The 19,961-nt window shown below is 38.4% G+C and overlaps 1 protein-coding gene across 1 annotated transcript in view; it reads left to right on the forward strand.

Annotated features, from left to right (window-relative positions):
• LOC150090084 (constitutive coactivator of PPAR-gamma-like protein 2) overlaps window positions 1-19,961 on the forward strand; it is a 138,636-nt gene that overhangs the window by 70,481 nt on the left and 48,194 nt on the right. The window contains exons 6-7 of the mRNA XM_090390169.1: window positions 12,537-12,774; window positions 16,658-16,797. Coding sequence (XP_090246295.1) covers window positions 12,537-12,774; window positions 16,658-16,797 — 378 coding nt within the window. The remainder of the gene's footprint in view (window positions 1-12,536; window positions 12,775-16,657; window positions 16,798-19,961) is intronic.

The following is a 19,961-nucleotide window of genomic DNA, read 5'->3' on the forward strand; positions in this document are numbered from 1 at the left end:
GCCAAAAGTATGGCCACTCTCAAACAGCTTGTCGTGGTAACCCTGCCTGTGCTCGATGTGGTGCCAAAGACCACGAGAGCAAGGAATGTTTAGCTTCTAAGCCAAGTTGTACAAACTGCCAAGGGGAACACCCTGCATACTCTCGAGCATGCCAGCGGTGGAAAGAGGAGAAGGAAATTCAGAAACTAAAAACAGAGCTAAACATCTCCTATCAGGAGGCCAGAAGACGCATCCAACCTATAAATAGCACCAAGCCCTCATATGCCCAGAAAGCTTCTGGGAAAAGTACCATTGGTACTCAGACTGATATGAGTATTCCACCAAGGGAGTCTTTTACCCCCATTGCGCGCTATTTATTAAGTTCCGAAAAGCCCACCCAAAAATCACAGTCAGCCGCCACTGCTATATCCGTACCTCCTAGTGCTCCACCACTTCCAAAACAGAGTACTAAAGAAACTAAGAAGAAAGGGGAACAGGCATCTACAATTCAAGAGACAATGGATGTCGAAAATAAGGAGGTACAGGACGACTCTGTCCTGGAACTCTTTGCGAAAGACGAAGAAGAAATGGATACAGGCCAACGTCCAGTCTTTCCAAAGAAAGATAAAGCCAGGACTGTGAAAATGAAGCCCTCGGCCCTTCGGAAACCACCTGATGGACCCAACAAATCCAAATAATGGGAAAGTTTAAATTTCTACAATGGAATTGTCGTGGATTCCGTCGAAATAGTGACGACATCAAGGCGCTCCTGAGTAAGCATGAGCCTACTTGCTTTTGCTTACAGGAGACGTATTTAAAGGCAAATGAAGACCCATACTTACGTAACGTTTTAGTTATACGAAAAGACAGATGCGGATGGACCTGCCCACGGAGGCGTTGCCATCCTTGTGGGTAACCACACCCCATTTCAAGCTACACCACTTACCACCAACTTAGAGGCTGTAGCAATTCAAGTTACTGTAGGGTTTCTCTTAACCGTTTGTTCCATCTATTTGCCACCTGGGAACGACATCCCCCAGGCAGACCTTGATGATCTCATTAGACAATTGCCACCTCTTTTTCTGTTACTAGGGGATTTTAATGGACACAATACTCTGTGGGGTAGTTCCAACATCAATGGAAGGGGTCGGACTATAGAGCGCATGCTTGAAAACAATGACCTGGCCCTGCTAAATGTTGGACTTAACACTTTTTGCCACCTGCCTACCCGTACATTTACTGCGATCGATCTCTCTATATGCTTGCCCTCTCTCCTTCCCGTGTGTACATGGGAGGTTGAAGACAACATTTATGGCAGTGACCACTTCCCCGTGATATCCACCCTTTGCAAAGGGAGAAAATGCCACCCGTCTAGGACACCACGGTGGAAGATCGGTCACGCTGACTGGGATGCCTTCAAAGAACTAGTATCATTTGATATCAACACAGTCAGCAAGGATCCGATTAATGACGCGGTAAAGTACATTACAGACACTGTTGTCTAAGCGGCGGCAATTGCAATTCCAAAGACTTCGTCTCGGTATCCACCATTTCCAAAACCATGGTGGAATTCTAATTGCACTGCAGCAAGAAAATCTCAAAACAAGGCGTGGGGTATTTTTCGCCGGTACCCCACCGCAGCTAACTTAATAACATTCAAACGCGCACGTGCTAAAGCACGTTACGTAAGACGTCAGAGTCAGAAGGAATCTTGGATCAAATTCACATCTTCTATCAACCAGGCTTCATCATCTAAGCTTGTCTGGGATAAAGTCCGGAAAATGAATGGGAAATACACATCACACCCTTCGTTGATCCTGGAGCATAATGGATGTGCAATTGCAGACCAAATTGCGATTGCAAACGCTCTTGGAGAGACATTTGCTAAAGTGTCAGCCAAAACATCTTACCACCCTGAGTTTCTGGCCCTCAAAAGAAATGCCGAAAGGCAACGTTTGAAATTGCAATCAAAGAACTGTGAAGAATACAATCAACCCTTCACTGAATGGGAAATGAAAGCGGCACTATCGCTATCCCAGGCGAGTGCCGTGGGGCCAGATGACGTCCATTATGAGATGATTAAACATCTTTCGTCTGAATCTCTGGATCAGTTGCTCTGTTTGTACAACAGAGTTTATCTTAAAGATGAATTTCCAGACTCCTGGCATAAGGCAATCGTGCTTGCCTTTCCAAAACCAGGAAAAGATCCAAAACTTCCGAGTAATTACCGTCCAATTGCTCTGACAAGCTGCTTGTGCAAGATCTTGGAAAGGATGGTGAATGCACGTCTCATGTGGTACTTAGAAGCGAATGACCTCCTTTCCAAAGTTCAATGTGGTTTCCGAAGGAACAGGTCAACACTTGACCATCTTATAAGACTGGAAACATCTATCCGAGATGCTTTCCTTAAACGCGAACACCTGGTGTCAATTTTCTTTGATATCGAAAAAGCGTATGACACGGCTTGGAGATTTGGAATCTTAAAGGATATCTATGATCTGGGTCTGAGGGGCCATCTAGCCCTCTTCATTAAAAATTTCTTATTGAACAGGTCATTCCAAGTTCGTGTCGGCTCCGTTCTCTCTCAATCTTTTTGCCAAGAAGGAGTCCCCCAAGGGTCAGTGTTAAGTGTTAAGCTTTTCGCTATCAAAGTTAATTCTATTACTGAACAACTTCCTCCAACTGTAAATAGCGCTCTCTTTGTTGATGATTTTACCATCTTTTGTCAGTCATGCAACATGAGGGTTATTGAACGACAATTGCAGCATGCCATTGACCATGTCAAAGCTTGGACAATGGCTAATGGTTTCAGGCTGTCACCTGAGAAGACCGTCTGCGTACACTTTTGTCGCAAACGGAATCTTCACCCTGAACCAGAACTCAAACTCGGACAACACATCATTCCAGTAGTACCTGAGACAAAATTCTTGGGTCTCATATTCGATAAGAAGTTGACATTTTTACCACATATCCGTCAACTGCGAACAAAGTGCACGAGGGGACTGAATCTCCTTCGTGCCATCTCCTCAAATAAATGGGGGCAGATCGGTGCACTTTACTCCACCTTTATCGTGCGCTTGTTCGTTCAAAATTAGATTATGGGTCCCAAGTGTACGCATCGGCTAGAAATAACGTACTATGGTGGCTAGACCCACTCCACCATCAAGCCATCCGTACTGCTACTGGAGCATTCAGAACATCTCCTGTCCAGAGTTTATACGTCGAAGCTGGTGAACCACCACTATTGCTCCGACGAAAGCAACTGTCGTTAAAATATACCTTTAAACTAAAATCCCTGCCAGACAACCCAACGTGGACTTGCGTTTTTGAGCCACGATGGGAAACGCTTTATAAAACCCGTCAGACTGCTAACCGATCCTTTGGCATCCGTGTCCAAGAACTTCTCAGAGAGCTCAATATCACGGTAGACAATGTTGCCCATTCACCAAGGCATCTACTTCCACCCTGGCATGCTCGATTACCATTATGTGACTTCTCCATTAAAAGTTGGGGTAAGTCCATAACTCCATTCTCTGTCTACCAACAACTGTATGCTGCCCACCGATCTGATTACTCTGATTTTTTGCCTGTGTTTACCGACGGCTCGAAGTCAGAGTTGTCTGTAGGATCTGCTGCTGTCTTTCCAGATAGTACTATATCTGGGAAGATTCCCAACGAATGCAGCATATATACAGCTGAGTTGTGTGCTATTGAGCTAGCCTTGGAACACATTAAAACCCGTAAGCACCAAAGATGTATGGTGTACAGTGACTCTTTAAGTACACTGCAGGCTTTATCGGGGATGAGGTATAATCCTCATCCGATTGTGACCCGGATTCGGCAGACATTACATTCCCTGTTTGAATGTTCATTCGATATCCGTTTCTGCTGGATCCCAAACCACATTGGGATAGGGGGAAATGAACTGGCAGATGCTTCGGCCAGATCACCAGAACCCCAGAACACTTATTGCCTGTTAGTCCCCTATACAGACTACAGGCAGCTAATACACACTAAATTATTGTCCCAATGGCAACAATCTTGGCATGAGCAAGTCACAAACAAGCTCTATCAGATAAAGCCTGTAATCGGACATTGGCAGTCTAGTCTGCGCAGGAATCACAGAGAGGAAGTTGTTTTAGCTTGCCTCCACATTGGACACAGTCATCTTACACATGCATTTCTGCTGAGGGCGGATGACTGTCTTATGTGCGAGAATTGCGGCACCATTTTAACTGTGCATCACATTTTAACCGTGTGTCCACGTTTTAGACACGAACGTTATTTATATTTTACCGCTTTTAGTCATCTGACTGAGCCATGTACACTCAGCCAGATTTTATCCGACAATGACCACGTGTCTGCTGTTTTTAGCTTTTTAAAATCAATAAACGTTTTTGCTTATATATAAAATTTACATTTCATTGTGATTTTCTGTTGATTTACCTTTTATACATTTGTTAAATTTTTTGAAATAGTGACCTAACTAATTAGGTCACTGAAAGTTTAATCTTTTATACATGACATGGTCTTGGCGCATTATAGCCTAAGTTGCTAATGCGCCAATAAAACCCAAATCAAACTCAAACTCAAATCTCACCTGAACCATATATATTAAAATTGTACTTTATTAACATTAATTTAATTAGTATTGATATTAGCAATAGCCACATAGTGCAAGGAAGCCTATGGCTTATGCTGCACCAGCCAAAAAAAAAGAAAAAAAGAAAATTTTAAAAAATAAATAATTGATAAAAGAAAAGGAAATAGACAACCTATGTATTTTCCTCCTCCCGTAGGCAACTTATTCCAGTAATTTATAACTCGCTGGCTAAAATAAAACTTTCTGCATTTCAGTCTAAACATTGCTCCCTGTAACTTGAATTTATGGTCCCTAGTTCTAGAATCATTTATAACAGTGAAATTTTTGTCCTCATCATTTTACTTATGCCTCTCAGAGCCTTAAACACCTCAATCAAGTCTCCCCTATGATGCTTAGTTTCCAAGCTCTGCAACCCACAGGTGGCTCCGTAGCCAGGTGGGAAAGAGCAGCAGTGCGTAGCATACGCTTCTTGATTAGCATTAGCATTAGTAGAGGCATTTGATGCAAGAAAGCAAGCTTATGCAGCATCAGCCAAAAAAAAAAAAAAAAAAAAAAAACCCACTTCCACTTCACCCCTCTGTTCGTTCAAAATACCTGTCCAGCTGAGCCTTAAACTTATTTAGGCTATCAACCTCCACCACAAGGGATGGCAGTCTGTTCCACCAACCAACCACCCGCTGGCTAAAGGAAAATTTCCGCACGTCTATCCTACATCTGTCTTTCCTCAATTTGAATTTATGCCCTCTCAGGTGATTTTTCTGAGCTAGAGGAAGAATCCCATCAGCATTGAGCATGCTTAAACCATTCAAGGCTTTATACACCTCTATCAGATCACCTCGCTGGTGCCTAGTCTCCAGACACTGTAATTTGCAAAAATTAAGCCTTTCCTCGTAAGAGCACCCCTTTGTTCCATTCACTAATCTTGTTGCCCTTCTCTGTACTCGTTCCAGCAGCTCTACATCCTTCTTGAAATGAGGCCTCCAGACCTGTATACAGTACTCTAGGTGTGGCCTGACCATTGCCTTATACAATGGAATAATCACCTCCTTATCCCTGCTGGAAAAATTCCTGTATATCATTGACAATACTCCATGAGCTACTCTTGCAGCCCGTCTGCACTGCTCAGAGAACTTCATATCTGCCTGCACAATCACCCCCAAGTCCCTTTCATTCTCTACCACTGTTAGTGTAGTACCACAGAGTTGATACGTTGCCCTGGGGTTGCTGTTTCCCATGTGTAGTACTTTACATTTGTCAATGTTAAACTTCATTTGCCACCTCTCAGCCCATCTGCTCAACCTTTCCAGATCCTGTTGCAGCAGTGTAGTGTCAGTAGTGTCCTTGACAACCCTGCCAACCTTTGTATCTTCATGCATTCAGCAGTGATTCTTCATGCATTAAGAATCTGCAGATAAATGAACCACTAGGTGGCAGTGATCACAGTGTGCTGAAGTGGGATTTACTGAAAGAGGTAACTACCATTAGGGGTAAAGGGAAGGGTTATTGCTTCCGTAAAGGCGACTACGATGGACTGAGACAGTATTTAAATTCTATACAGTGGGACCAACTGATGATGTTACCAACAGCAAATTCAAAATGGGAAGCATTCAAAGAACATATCTTGGAAGCTACTAGGCTTTACATACCAACTAAGAAATATTGTTCAAGGTTTAGGCCAAAATGGATGTCAGATGAACTAATGAGGCATATGGCAGAGAAGAAAAATGCATGGGATACTTACAAATTAACACATGACACAAAAGCCTATGATAGATACAAGTTGATATGCAACCAAGTTACAAAGGAGGTTAGGAAGGCGAAGGAAGATTACGAGAAATCCTTGGCAAGGGATGCAAAGAAAAACAGCAAAGAGTTCTTTACTTATGTAAACTCTAGAAGGAAGGGAATGAATCAGATTGGTCCACTTGATATTGATGGGTCAACTGTTGATGATCCTGCTCAGGTAGCTAACAAACTAAATGAATATTTTGCATCGACATTCACACATGAGGAGTTATTCAGCAAGGGGAATGCCAGAGGTGTATTCAACTCTAGCAGTAAGCTACAGAATCTTGAAATAACTGGGAGTAAAGTGGAGGAGAAACTGTTGAAGATAAACACAAGAAAGGCACCCGGGGTGGATGGGATCTATCCAGTTATATTAAAGGAGGCAGCAAAGGAAGTAAGCAAACCCTTAGCCATAATTATGAGAGCTTCCTTGGACTCAGGGGAGGTACCCATAGACTGGAAATGTGCAAATGTGACCCCAATTCACAAAGGAGGATCAAAGGCTGACACAAGTAACTATAGACCTGTGAGCTTAACTTCTGTTCCAGGAAAATTAATGGAGGCACTGGTTAAAGAAGCACTGCAGGATCATTTAGACAAGACTTCAGTTATAGCTCAGACACAGCATGGTTTTGTTAAGGGGAAGTCTTGCCTGACCAACTTGATTGGATACTATGATGCAGTCACAAAAGAACTGGATGCAGGGAATAACTTTGATATTATATACTTGGATCTTAGAAAGGCTTTTGATACTGTTGCACATGGAAGACTGCTACACAAATTGGAGCAGTGTGACATTGGAGGCAAATTGCTGCTATGGATAAAGGGGTGGTTGAGTGGGAGAAGACCGGGGTTTGGTCTAATCACCAAATACGGAGGATGCGGAAAGGTCAGGGAATGACCACCGCATATCCCGGAGCAATATGGCCTTAGTTGCTAAGGCTCCTAAAAACCAAATAACTAAACTAAACTCTGCAACCCACATATTCGAAGTCTTTCCTCATATTCATGGGGAAATATCTGTGACAACCTCATAGTCTTTGAGGTTGTCACAGACATTCTCTCAGATATGCCACACATGCTGTACTTGCTACCTGGGAGTCTAAAACGCTGATGGAACTGATATTCGGGTGACATTCAAGTCAAGTGGACCCAATTTCGGCAAAGTCCAGACGGTCTGTGGCAGCCAAATCCTCTGCTTGCACCTTCATGATGGTGGGACTTTTTAGTAATCCTGGGTATAACCGCCATGCACAAGTACATTGTGGGTGACCACCCAGGTGTGAACCAATGTAAGCAGGGGTCGAGGTGTGGCGCCCACACCACATGGAGGAACGCCGCCCCTCTATGTTACCAGGCAGTACTAGGTGGTAGATGACTCTCATCAACTGGTGAAATACCACCACTTTGCTTATTGGAGGCTTGAAGTGGTGGAACCCATGTTTAGTCTCTAGAGCTAAGTTCCGGTCAACCCTTCCCTATCTCTTCCATCATGCAGTATGATTGATGACTTTCGAGGTTATGATGAATGTCGTGGCAAGATCCAATATTCCTTACATTTCGAGGGTACAGCTCTAAAACAGTTCGCAGGCAGTCCACTAGTTAGTACACTGGACCGAGCCTATTGGTAACTCTCTAGGAGGCTTCTGGATCAGCTAGTGTATCTTGCTACCTCTACTCTGCCAGATAGTGACTGGAGGGAGTCCAAGTAGTGTGTATGCGGGGAGCATTGTCGGTGCCACGTTATGTCAAGGATCTGGGTATATTCTTACCACGTGTACACCATATCTAAAAATTTAATTACTTCATACAGCATGTCCCACCCACTTCTTACTATTGAATACACCATGAATTGTCAAATTAATAGAGCAAGCTTATCTGCGAAAAGATCTAAACTTCCCAAGCACTTCCTAATTCATTTCACAAATATACATGGTTTCAATTCTAATCTCAGTGATGTCCATTTCCACTTGCAGTCTGCCAAACCCCATGTGCTTTTTCTGACAGAATCTCAGTTATCATTAGATTCGACTACTGCTCATCTCAGATGCCCAAATTATTCGCTGTATGATTCCTTTCGCCTCAAAGGTGGTACTTGTGCATATGTCCGTTCTGATATTCCCTGTCAGAGACTTGGCAATTTGGAATCTCCTCCCTTTGATCTTCTCTGGCTTAAAATCTCTCTACCTCATTGTGTCAAATTTATCTGTTGTCTCTACTGTTCTCCCACCTCCACTAATCACTTGGAGCTCTTTGACTTCCTCTCTTTGCAACTTGACTTTCTCCAGTCCAACTTTCCTAACAGTGAGGTAATTTTCCTTGGTGATTTTAATGTTCACAACTCCAGCTGTCTTCCGTTTTCTAGTCACACGAACCCAGCAGGTCGAGATGCTGAGGCTTTTGAAATTACTAATGATCTAGCGCAGATTGTTCATTTACCTACAAGAATACCAGACAATCCTAATCATACAGCCAATACGCTTGATCTTTTTCTCACAAACAACCCTTCTAAGTACACGGTCGAAGTGAGTGGTCCTTTAGGCACCTCAGTTCGCAACTTGGTGATTGTCTCTTCTCCAATGGAGCCTTTATCTCATGGCTATTCCCAACCTCGTATTGTTTGGCATTACAAGAATGCAAAATGGCATGACCTGCGAGATTTCTTTTCCTTGATCGGATTACTGTTTCAAAACTTCTGATGTCAATGTTTGCTCAGATCGTGTCAGTGAAATTATTCTTGTAGGAATAGAATCCTTTATCTCACACTCCACTTTAAAATCTTGTACCTTTTCTAAATCTTGGTTTTCCAATACCTGTGCTAAGGCTGTTCGAGAAAGAATGTTGCATATCATAACTGGCTTGTTTCCAATTCTTCAGTTTAATTTTCTACCTACACCAAAGCTCGCAAAAATTGTAAAGCAGTTATTAAACAGTCCAAAGTAGAGTTTGAACAGGCTAAAAGTAGTGAACTTGCTTCTTGCCCTAATGGTAGCCGAGCATTCTGGTCTCTTGCCAAAGCTATTGGCCGCAACCTTTGCCCATCTCTGCTCCCGCCTCTGTTCCACCAGATGGTTCTGTTGTCACTTCAGCCAAGGATAAAGCTGACCTGCTAGCATCCCATTTTTCTTCCCGCTCATGTACTAGTGATCTCGGTAAAACACCTCCCGCCATTCACAACACACTCCATTCAATGCTTCCTGTGGTCTTCCGTCAAAAGGATATCAGAAGGATTTTGATGAATCTTGATGCTAAGAAAGGTCCTGATGATATTTCTCCACTTGTTCTCAAACCTGTGCTATTGAACTTACTCCTATTCTTTGCCACCTTTTTTCACTTTCTTATTCCAAAGATATTTTTTCTTCTGCTTGGAAATTTGCTCATATCCAGCCAGTTCCTAAAAAGGGTGACAAATCCCTCCCATACAATTATCGTCCCATTGCAATTACTTCTACTCTTTCTAAAGTAATGGAGAAATCAATTAACCGCCAACTCTTAAACTACCTAGAAACCTTCCATCTGATCAACGATCGCCAGTATGGATTCAGTCAGTGTCGATCCACTGGTGATATTCTGGCTTATGTTACCCATTTATGGACTAATTCTATGGAAAGGTTCGGTGATACACAAGTAGTTGCTCTTGACATCTCAAAATCTTTTGATCATGTTTGGCATAAAGGTCTTCTAAACAAGCTTCCATCTTATGGTTTGCCAACTGTTTTTAGTAATTAGTTATCCAGTTTTCTTTTTGATCGCTCACTGAGGGTGATGGTAGATGGCTCTCTGTCTTCTAACTTCTCCACTAATGCCATTGTCCCCCAAGGTTCAGTTCTTTCCCCCACTCTTTTCCTCTTGTATATTAATGACCTTCTTCCATTGACTGGGAATCCTATCCATAGTTTTGTCGATGATAGCACATTGCATTCCACTTTCCATTTTGAGAAACCTTGTCCTGCTCAATCAGCTTCAACTTCTCGAATATCTGCTACCAATTCCTTAAATGCCGATCTTCATGTAATTCTCCAGTGGGGCAAAGACAACTTAGTTGATTTCAACCCTTCTAAAACTCAGTCTTGCTTATATCACGCAAAAAGGATTCTTCTGCTCTATGCTTATCTTTAGTGACACTCCGATTTCTAGGCAAAATGATATATCTCTTTTGGTGATTACCCTGACTTCTAGTCTCTCTTGGCACAAGCACATTACAAATATTGCTTCCTCTGCATCTAAAAAACTTGGTTTTCTCTTTCGCTCTCAGTGTTACTTTTCTTCCAAGCTGCTGTTTGAAAGAAATCCGCCCTGCCATGGAATATTGTTCCCACAACTGGGGTGGTGCCCCCAAAATCTCTATCTCAGGCTTCTTGATTCCATTCAGAAGAAGGCAGTTAGGTTAATTAATGATTCATCTCTAACAGTCTCTCTCCACTCGCTTTCTCATAGACGTACTGTTTCTGCTGCATGCCTCTTCTATAGATACTTCCATGGGCACTGTTCTTCTGAATTGGCTTCTATAATTCCCACTCTCTCTTTCAAAACAGTCCGAACACGTGCCACCACCAGCCAACATCCATTTACTGTCCAACTTTTAAACCTTCAGAACCAACTTTTTATCTTCCTCATTTATACATTCAACTGCCGTTTTCTGGAACAACCTTCCTTCATACGTATTTCCTGAAAATTACAATCTACAGAAGTTCAAGTCCAATATCAACAAATATCTTCTTTCGTCTTCTCAACCTCCAACCCAAGCACGGTACTAAGTATTATAGGTTCTAATACCTCTCGTGTTTGGGGTTCATATAAAAAAAAATATATATATATATATATGGGCTCCCTTTTGCCGATCTCACCATGCGATTTGCCTGCCTTTGGACCCTTTCAAGAAGCTCATTGTCTTTCATTAGGTGCAGTCTCAATACTTGAACTGGAATTATACTTTATAGCATTATTTTATTGCATATAATTAACTTGTTCTTCTTCACTTCCTGTTTCAGCAGATCTATCCTTGAACTCATGTTCCTATTCCATTACCATATGATATCCAGCTTCATCTTCTATTTGTGATTTTACATCTCCTGAATTAATATCCTTTTTGCCACTAATGCACAAAACACATTTTAACACCATCTTTGATTCCTTCTAAATCAGTAAGAATTAGTAAGGATTTCCAAACCTATATTTATTTTTTAAGATTTATGGCTTGGTATTGTTTAATAGTTTTTTTTTTTTCTATGTGTTTACTATTGTACTTTGCTTCATTCCAACTTGAAGCTCAGTTGCACTTCTTATGTTATAGCTTTTAATAGTGTTACTGGCTTTTTTCTTGTTTGTCCAGCTCACTGTCAGGACCATCAAAAAAATAGCCAAATACCCTTTAGTTGTTTCCTTCAATACAGATATTTGCAGTAAGCACGAGTCTGATTCATAGACTGTATGAGGGGCTGTGGTATTTAGGAGGTAAGAAAAGGCATTTGACATTGCTATCGTAAATTGATAAAATTTACAATAGCAATAACAGCTGCTGAACCGTATATAATAATAGCAGTACCAGCATATAAACTGGACAATCAAAATTTCTTTGACTAAAGCAGAAATTGTGATCTAAAATTGCAGGTATGCCTTAGGCAACCAATGATGTGAAGCTCTTTCATGCATAACAATTTGTTTTGGTACTTCATTACTTCAAATAAAGCACTTCCTTATCTTTTAAAGGAAATAAATCTTATCCAAAGTAGTGCAAAACTGCGACAACTTTCATGAAGATGAAAAATAACCTACGTGATATCTGTGTTTTTGCAATAACAATTGCAAAAAATGTTAGAGGAAAGTTTGTACCCGAAATATAAACTTTTCTTGGTGAGTCTTGAATAGGAAAAGGACACTTCATCTGTTCAAAACTTCCCTACTGAGATAAGGTAACTCATGAAAGTGGTTCATTTATTTACCAGTGTTTCTTGATATACTTCGGATTATTCCTGCTTTTCTCCACATGTTGAAAAACCCTTAATCTCTGCAATTTCAAAAGCAAGCAAACAAAAATTCTTTTGTTTTTCTTTTCTAATACATACAAAATGAACAAGAAATATTCATTTTAATTAGTGTAGTGGTTGGTTCCTAATACACATTTTTAATATTTGGGCATGCAAATAAAAATTTTAATCTATTCTAGATGAATAGCCTTGCAGCTTACCGACAAGCTACAGGTAGCTACAGTAATTCTTCTGGAGCAGCTCCTCAAATTGTGATTGATCCTCCAAATCAGTCTCAGATTAATCGTGGTTCTACAGTTGGAAGCAATATTCAACCACAGTTGAACCATAATACAGAAGTCAAAAAAAGTGATCAAAAGCAAGAAGTTACTGAGGATGGTACATACCATTCTGGAGCTACTGATTCTCAGTTAACAGGTAAATAGTTTTAGAAAAGAAAGATTCAAGCTTGTTCAATTTTTAATTTGTTTCATAATAATGGTCTTGATTTTATTTTGCTGGTTTAAATGCTTATTGCACACATTTGGAATACTATAAATTTCTGTGTTCATATCTTAGTTCATTGAACAAGATATTGGAAATTCCTTAACACAGTTTTATAAGGCTAAAATAAAATAAAATTTACAGAGGAATACACTAATGTAATAATTTAATGAATATTGATTGGAAGTGATTTCTGTCTGGGAAAAAAAATCTCAAAATTGCAGCCCTTATTGAAAGTGATTATCAAAACCCCAGGTCCTTTCAACAGCTAATATGCTTCTTTTTTTTTTTTTTTTTTCTTACTTAATGGACAAAAGGTATTCTTTTTTCATAAGTGTTATCATTAAGACTTATGAAAAAAGAAAATAGCAGTTAAGGGTGAACTTGGCAAGGTGTGATTCTGCTCCTATGTACCAAACTACCTAAATGACAAAGCCACACTCACCTCCAGTAGTGCATACATACAACACCCTGCCCCCAAGGGATGCACACCCATGCCAAAAAATGTGCCACTTTTATAATAAATAAATAATAGATAAATATAGCTGGGAATTCACAAGCACTACCTCTTCAAAGGGACATCAGCTCTTGTTAATCCCAAAAAGGGTAATATTTCAGTCACTGACCACTATGCAGCAGAATGTCAATGGATATCCTTATTGAAATAAACCAGACAGAAAATAACAAACAATTAAAAATTATAATGTATGTCATGGTCACTGCCCTTAACAAAATGCATTTTGTGTGTTATTTTCTCTGATTCCAATATGGGATCATAATGAGACATCCATTGACAATTTGCTAGATAGCAGAATGGAACCAAAATGGAATCAATTTCAGTCACTGAAATTGATTCCATTTTGGAATTCACAGATGCTGATGTCCCTTTGGAGAGATAGTGCTTGTGAGTTCCTGTTTATCTAATTATTTATTTATTTATTATAAAAGTGGGGGCATTCATGCACACTGCTGAAGGTGTGTGTTATTTTGTCTTTTAATTTAATTTTATTTTTAGGTGGCTTAGTGTAGGAGCAGAATTGCACCTTGCCAAGTTCAACCTTAACTGTAGTAGTAATTTGCTATATTTGTTACATAGTTTAGTGTTTTCTTTTCTCATAAGTCTTAGTAATATTACTACATTTGTCCCTGTAGTAAAGCTACTTTTCCTTACTAGTTACCACAGGCAATACCTCACCATGCAGCAAATCCTAGGTAATCAACATACCATCCCTCATATCTTCTACTTCTTAAGATTGATTAACCACAAATGGTTAATCAATCTTAAGAAGCTTTCTGGCATGTCCACTCATAATATGAACAAGCTAAATAACAAAACATTTCTTTTAAGAAATAAACTTTTCATATACTTTATACGCCACTATAAATATTTTAATAAATGAGCATTGTGTTACCAACCCCTATCACATTCTTGTTCGCATGCATAATAAGTAAGAACAAAGATTGCAAATTTTTCTTTCTCAAACTGCTGACATCATGTGAGAGGTGTGTCTATTCATTTTTCCAGTCTGTTGCAAGAAACACTGCAAGAAACAGTTTCTTGCAGTGTTTTATTACTTTGTTGCAGCAGTTTTCTTTCGAATAACATGTCAGAGTTTTTTATGGGATTTAAATCTAGGTGATAATATTGCCACTTCAAATCCTTTGTATAAAGATGAAACAGCACAGTGTTTGATACTGTGCTGTTTCATCGGATTAATAATTATCATATTGGAAACTTTATAAAATAATTTGTAATATTATGATGTGGCATGGGCCTTGACAATTCTGGGAAATACTGTTTTCTGTTTCGCTGAACGAGTTTCTGATAACACGCAGAAGGGCCTCCTTTAAATATTTATTTTATTTTTATTTTTATTTTTTTTGTAATCCCCGTTAATGTTACCATTTACAAAGTGTATTCTGTCCCCTTGTTATGCATTCCCAAACTCAGTGGAAACTTTGGTGAGTCAGTATACTTGGTGAAAATCTTCATTGGGTTTGTCACATTGGGTTTTTTCCACCTCGTCAGGGATAATGACTGATTCCCACTTCTCAGTTGTCTAATTAGCCTGTTTTTTAGACCAGATTAGATGGGGGGGGTTTCCCCCTACTGGGTATGATAAATAAGGGCTTCCGATGAGGTCAATATGCCTTCGAACCTTTCACCACACATCTTTATTGGACAATATTATTATTATTAGCCATATGGTACAAGGAAGCCTGAGGCTTATGCTGCACCAGCCAAAAAAAAAAAAAAAAAAAAAAAAATTCCCCGAGTTACCCAGAGAAACAGAGAGAGAGAAGTAGAAAGGAATCACCAAGAAAGAGAAGAATGATGATATTCCATCATAGCTTTTAGGTCTGTGGAGCTTGCATGATGATTAAAGATACTTAGACATTTTAAGTCTGTCCTGTACTGGAGTACTAACCTACTTCAGCCATCCATGTTCCAGATTTCTTTGAAAAAAAAAAAAAAAAATTCCCCGAGTTACCCAGAGAAACAGAGAGAGAAGTAGAAAGGAATCACCAAGAAAGAGAAGAATGATGATATTCCATCATAGCTTTTAGGTCTGTGGAGCTTGCATGATGATTAAAGATACTTAGACATTTTAAGTCTGTCCTGTACTGGAGTACTAACCTACTTCAGCCATCCATGTTCCAGATTTCTTTGATGTTTCCATTCTTGTATTTTTTTTTTTTTTTTAGAATTCTTGGCAGTTCTTCAGCAGCCTCAAGAAAGTTTCTTGAAGTGAGTGGTATTCTGAAGTAAGTGGTATTGTCAAGCCTATGATCAAGGAACAAATGCCTGGTGAAGTTAATGATTCTATCACATTCTAAGTAAAAGTGGTTAGTAACTCCAGTGAGAGACAACATACATTGTAAAGTTTGCTAAACAGTGAACCACTTCAGAAAGATTGTTGTGTGTGATATACAAATGGCCATTAAAATCCATTCCACAATTTCTGGATTATTATTTAATTATTTATTTGATATTTTGAGTGAAAGGCATGGGAATTTACAATTAAAATTATATTAAATAATTATTAACACTCAACTCCAGATTTTAAAAGCAACACTTTATTTACTCTGTAATGTTGAGAAACTTTACATTCAGAACTTTCACTATACTAAACTATTTATTTATGGAAAACATTTCTGGATCCATTTTGATATTAGTACCACTTGGAACTGTACAAAAATAAAAAAAAAATTAAATTTGGTGTATTAAAAATTAGTTGAATATTTGATTTTTAGATATTCAAGAATAAACATTTTGTAAAATGCCTCCTAATCCAAATTCATATGGAGAAAAATAAAATATTTGAAGCATAAGAAAAACTAGTACGTAATATAAAAATATGACTGTCTTCAGACAGATAAGAAAGTAAACTGGACATTGAATTAAAAAATTGAAAATTTCTTTATTTTCATCATATGAATTTTTTTTTTTTTTTTTTAAGCAAATTCTTTTTTTAAAAAAATGCCAGATTTTTGACAATTCCAGATATTTGAATGGTGGACATATGAGCTTTTCTTTGAAGTTGTATATAGTCGCTACATGCATATGAAAGTCATTAGTAGGAGTGAAGGTAAGAGCAAGCAGAAGTTCTAATGCAATGAAAGACAATAGAAGGGCAATTAGAAATTAATTTGCTTTATAAATTATTCAGCTTTTATTGAGCAGAAATAAAGTTATTTATAAAGATAAATAAATAATAAAATATCTTTTATTATTTATTAATAAGATATCTTTAGTAAAATATCTTTATTTATAAATATATTTAGTAAAATTTGAAATACCTTATTTTCTATTTAGCAGGTTCAGTAAGTTCTACAGCTCGTCATGTTAATGGTGGACTCCTTATAAGTTCAAGCACTTCATCTAGTAGTAGTAGTTCCAGTCCTAATAGGCTTAGTCCAGAAGTAGCATGGTCATCAGCCACACAACAACAAAAGGTAATATCATAAACTAAACATAGCAGTATTTTGTTTAGGTAGTTAGGTGAGCATGTACATACATATAGGTGCCCACATTGAAATTGATGTTTCTGTTAATTTCATTGTGAGAAACTACCAGAAGCTATTGTAAAAGAAGAAAGAAATGAAAAAAAAAGTAATATATCACATATTTCTTACAGTGGTTTTTATTTGGGAAACTTATAAAAGTATAAGCTTGAAATATAACGAGCCAGGCTTGGCAATTAAACAGTTCCTCATAGCAATGCTGACTGTGAGAGGATATTCAGTCAGGCAAGAAAAAATAAGTTTAGATCTTCTGTTTAGTGAAGGTTTTAAAATACTTTTGACAGCCAAGGCTAGACAGCATGGCCACTGTTGTAAACAAAACTTTGACTCAACATTTCTGAAGAGGGAAAAGTCTGCAACGATATCTTTCTTAATACAATCATGATCAGTTGATGTCTAACAGACAATCTGATTAGAATAGACAGAAAAATCCTAGGAAAGTTAATGTTTGAAACATACTGTACTAGCTTTGATCAAAGGTTTGGGGACTGAAATAATATTTGGGGTACAAGGAACTTACAGACTGTTCAGATCTCTTTTAAAGTAATCTCCCTTGATATTATATACACTGATTCCACTTATACTGCTGAAATTAATTAGGATTAACTGTTGGGTATTAAGTACTGATTAGATGGAATGAGAATGGTTAGGTAAAGATCTCCATGTTCCAGACCTCGGGGGTTTTTTTGGGGGGTGGGGGGGTGATTTAGAATGATTTGCTAAAGAACCCGAGGATCAGTGGTTAGACTTTATACTTAATAAAGCACTTAATAAAAATTTCAGGGCCATTCATTGGAATCCTCCTGTGATTATTGAGTGTGCTTCCTTTGCTGTAGTATTATTTATTTTGGATTTATTTTTATCAGGATGCTGTTTTTGAATGTGTGGACCTATTTGCATCCCTTTGTTTCAGTTTACATTGTTTTCTGCTGCCTCAGTCCTAAATGTTTCTTTATATAGTCTACTGTTGAATCTATCTGCTGTTAAAACTGAGGTTTGGGAGGGGGGGGGGGACTTTCAACTGTGCCCCTCTGTCTGTGAGTGAAAGGCAGGATTTAATTTTTTGTTTTCTGCTGTTAGCTATATTCAATCTGTGTTTCTTGACTCAATAAAATCTCCATTTACTCTGGCCAATGTAGCCAGCCATCGTACATAAAATTATAAAAAATGAGATTAATGTGCCTGTGGTACTGAAATGATTGAATTTCCTTTCTGGGGGATGGAGTTGGTTTGAAAAGAAATAACGAATATTAGAATACTACCTGTATTAAATTAAATACTTGTAAAACTCAAAAGATGGGAAATTACAGTAAGATTTACAAAATTAACAGCAATTATAGTGACAAACAGTTCAGTTAATAACCTTGAATCACAGACCGAAAAAACTGAAAATTATTGTGAAGAAACTGCAATTTAATAACATCAGAAAACACAGTGAAGGCTGACCTGCTGGATTGGCTCATGTATTGATATGGATTGAATTACTGGAACTGTGGAGAGCATGTGGAAGTACTGGATTTAAATGAAATCACTAAATGCCCTGAGAACAAGAGGATTGTAAAACAGAAGGATTTCTTGGGGAATTCAAAAGTGGCTGAAACTTGGATCCAGAGTAACCGATTAAGATTACAAAATAAAGAATGGAAACAAATCATCACCAGCCATTTTCAATCCACTGCAGGATGAAGGCCTCTCCAACAACTTTCCAGTTCCTTCTGTTTTGTGCAATGGCCATCCATTTACTACCCACGAACACATGAATTTCATCTGCCCATTGCCATTGTTATCTTCCAGATTTTCTTTTAGCTCCTCTTGAGTACCATTCTGTTATTTTCTTAGTCCATCTGTCATCATGTCTTCAAGCTGTGTCCTGCCTGAGACCATTTCAGTTAAGTTTTGTTAAGAATGTCCTTTATTTGTGCTTGCTGCCTAATCCATGTATTTCTCTTCTTATCCAACAGTCTGATTCCTAATATAATTCATTCCATTCTTCGCTGTGTAGTTTTCAGCTTCTCTTCCATTCTTTTGCTGAGTGCCCAAGTTTCACTTCCATAAGTCATGATGGGGATTATACATTGATTCATTATTTTACATTTCAGACAAATTGGAATGTTGCTCCTCAGTACGTGACTATATTTCCTGAATGCTATCCATCCGAACTTTATTCTTCTCTCGAATTCCAGTCAATTATCATTATTACAGCTAATGACTTGTCCCAGGTAAATATATGAATCCATCTTTTCAGTTATTGCTCCTTCAATGATTATATCACTTTCTGTAGCACACTTGTTCATCATTACTTTTGTTTTAGCCATATTCATCTGTAGTCCGAAATCCTTACCAACTCTACTTAACTGATTAAGATTTTCCTCTAATTCTTTGGGATCATGGCTTATAATCACGTCATCTGCAAATCGTAAATGGTTTAGGTACTCTCCATTCACATTGACTCCTTTCTGCGACCAGTTCAATCATCTGAAAGCTTCTTCAAGGGCAGCAGTAAACGACTTCAGAGATATTGTCTCCTTGTCGAATTCCTTTCTCAATTTTAAATTTGGTACCGTCTTTGTCTATTCTAATAAAGGAGGTAGCATTCTCACATATTTTCTTCAAGATCCAATTTGGGAATGAGAGTAGCCTTGTGCAGGCGAAGATTTTACGGCTCTGGAAAATAGAAAAGTTTTTTCTGTTTTATTAACTTAAATTGGCATATTAACTTATTTTATAGAGTAGCTTTATATTCCTAGTAACAATACTTAGTTTAAATTTTAACTTAGATAGAGATTTTGTAGGTTATTACTTAGTATCGGTAAGGGTATCCAGTCCACGTGTTTTACAAGTTTTGCAGTTCTGGCGAACGGAAAGTTTTTTAGCTATATTTAGCTGCTTTATTGACTAATTGTTATATTAAATTATTTTCTATAAGTAGCTTATAGACCTAATCAAGATCCTTGGTTTATTCTGAATTGAGACAGCGAGATTTTGGAATTTAATTAATACTTAAGTATCCATAGATTTACTGTTCGTAACTTGTCGCCATTGTTATACGATACAAAGTTATATCCCGAACTAGATAGCGTTAGTGTAGTGTTGTG

The sequence above is a fragment of the Mastigoproctus giganteus genome, chromosome 2 (assembly GCF_048544385.1).
Source record: "Mastigoproctus giganteus isolate SK-2022 chromosome 2, ASM4854438v1, whole genome shotgun sequence".
In the NCBI taxonomy this organism is placed as follows: Eukaryota; Metazoa; Arthropoda; class Arachnida; order Uropygi; family Thelyphonidae; genus Mastigoproctus; species Mastigoproctus giganteus.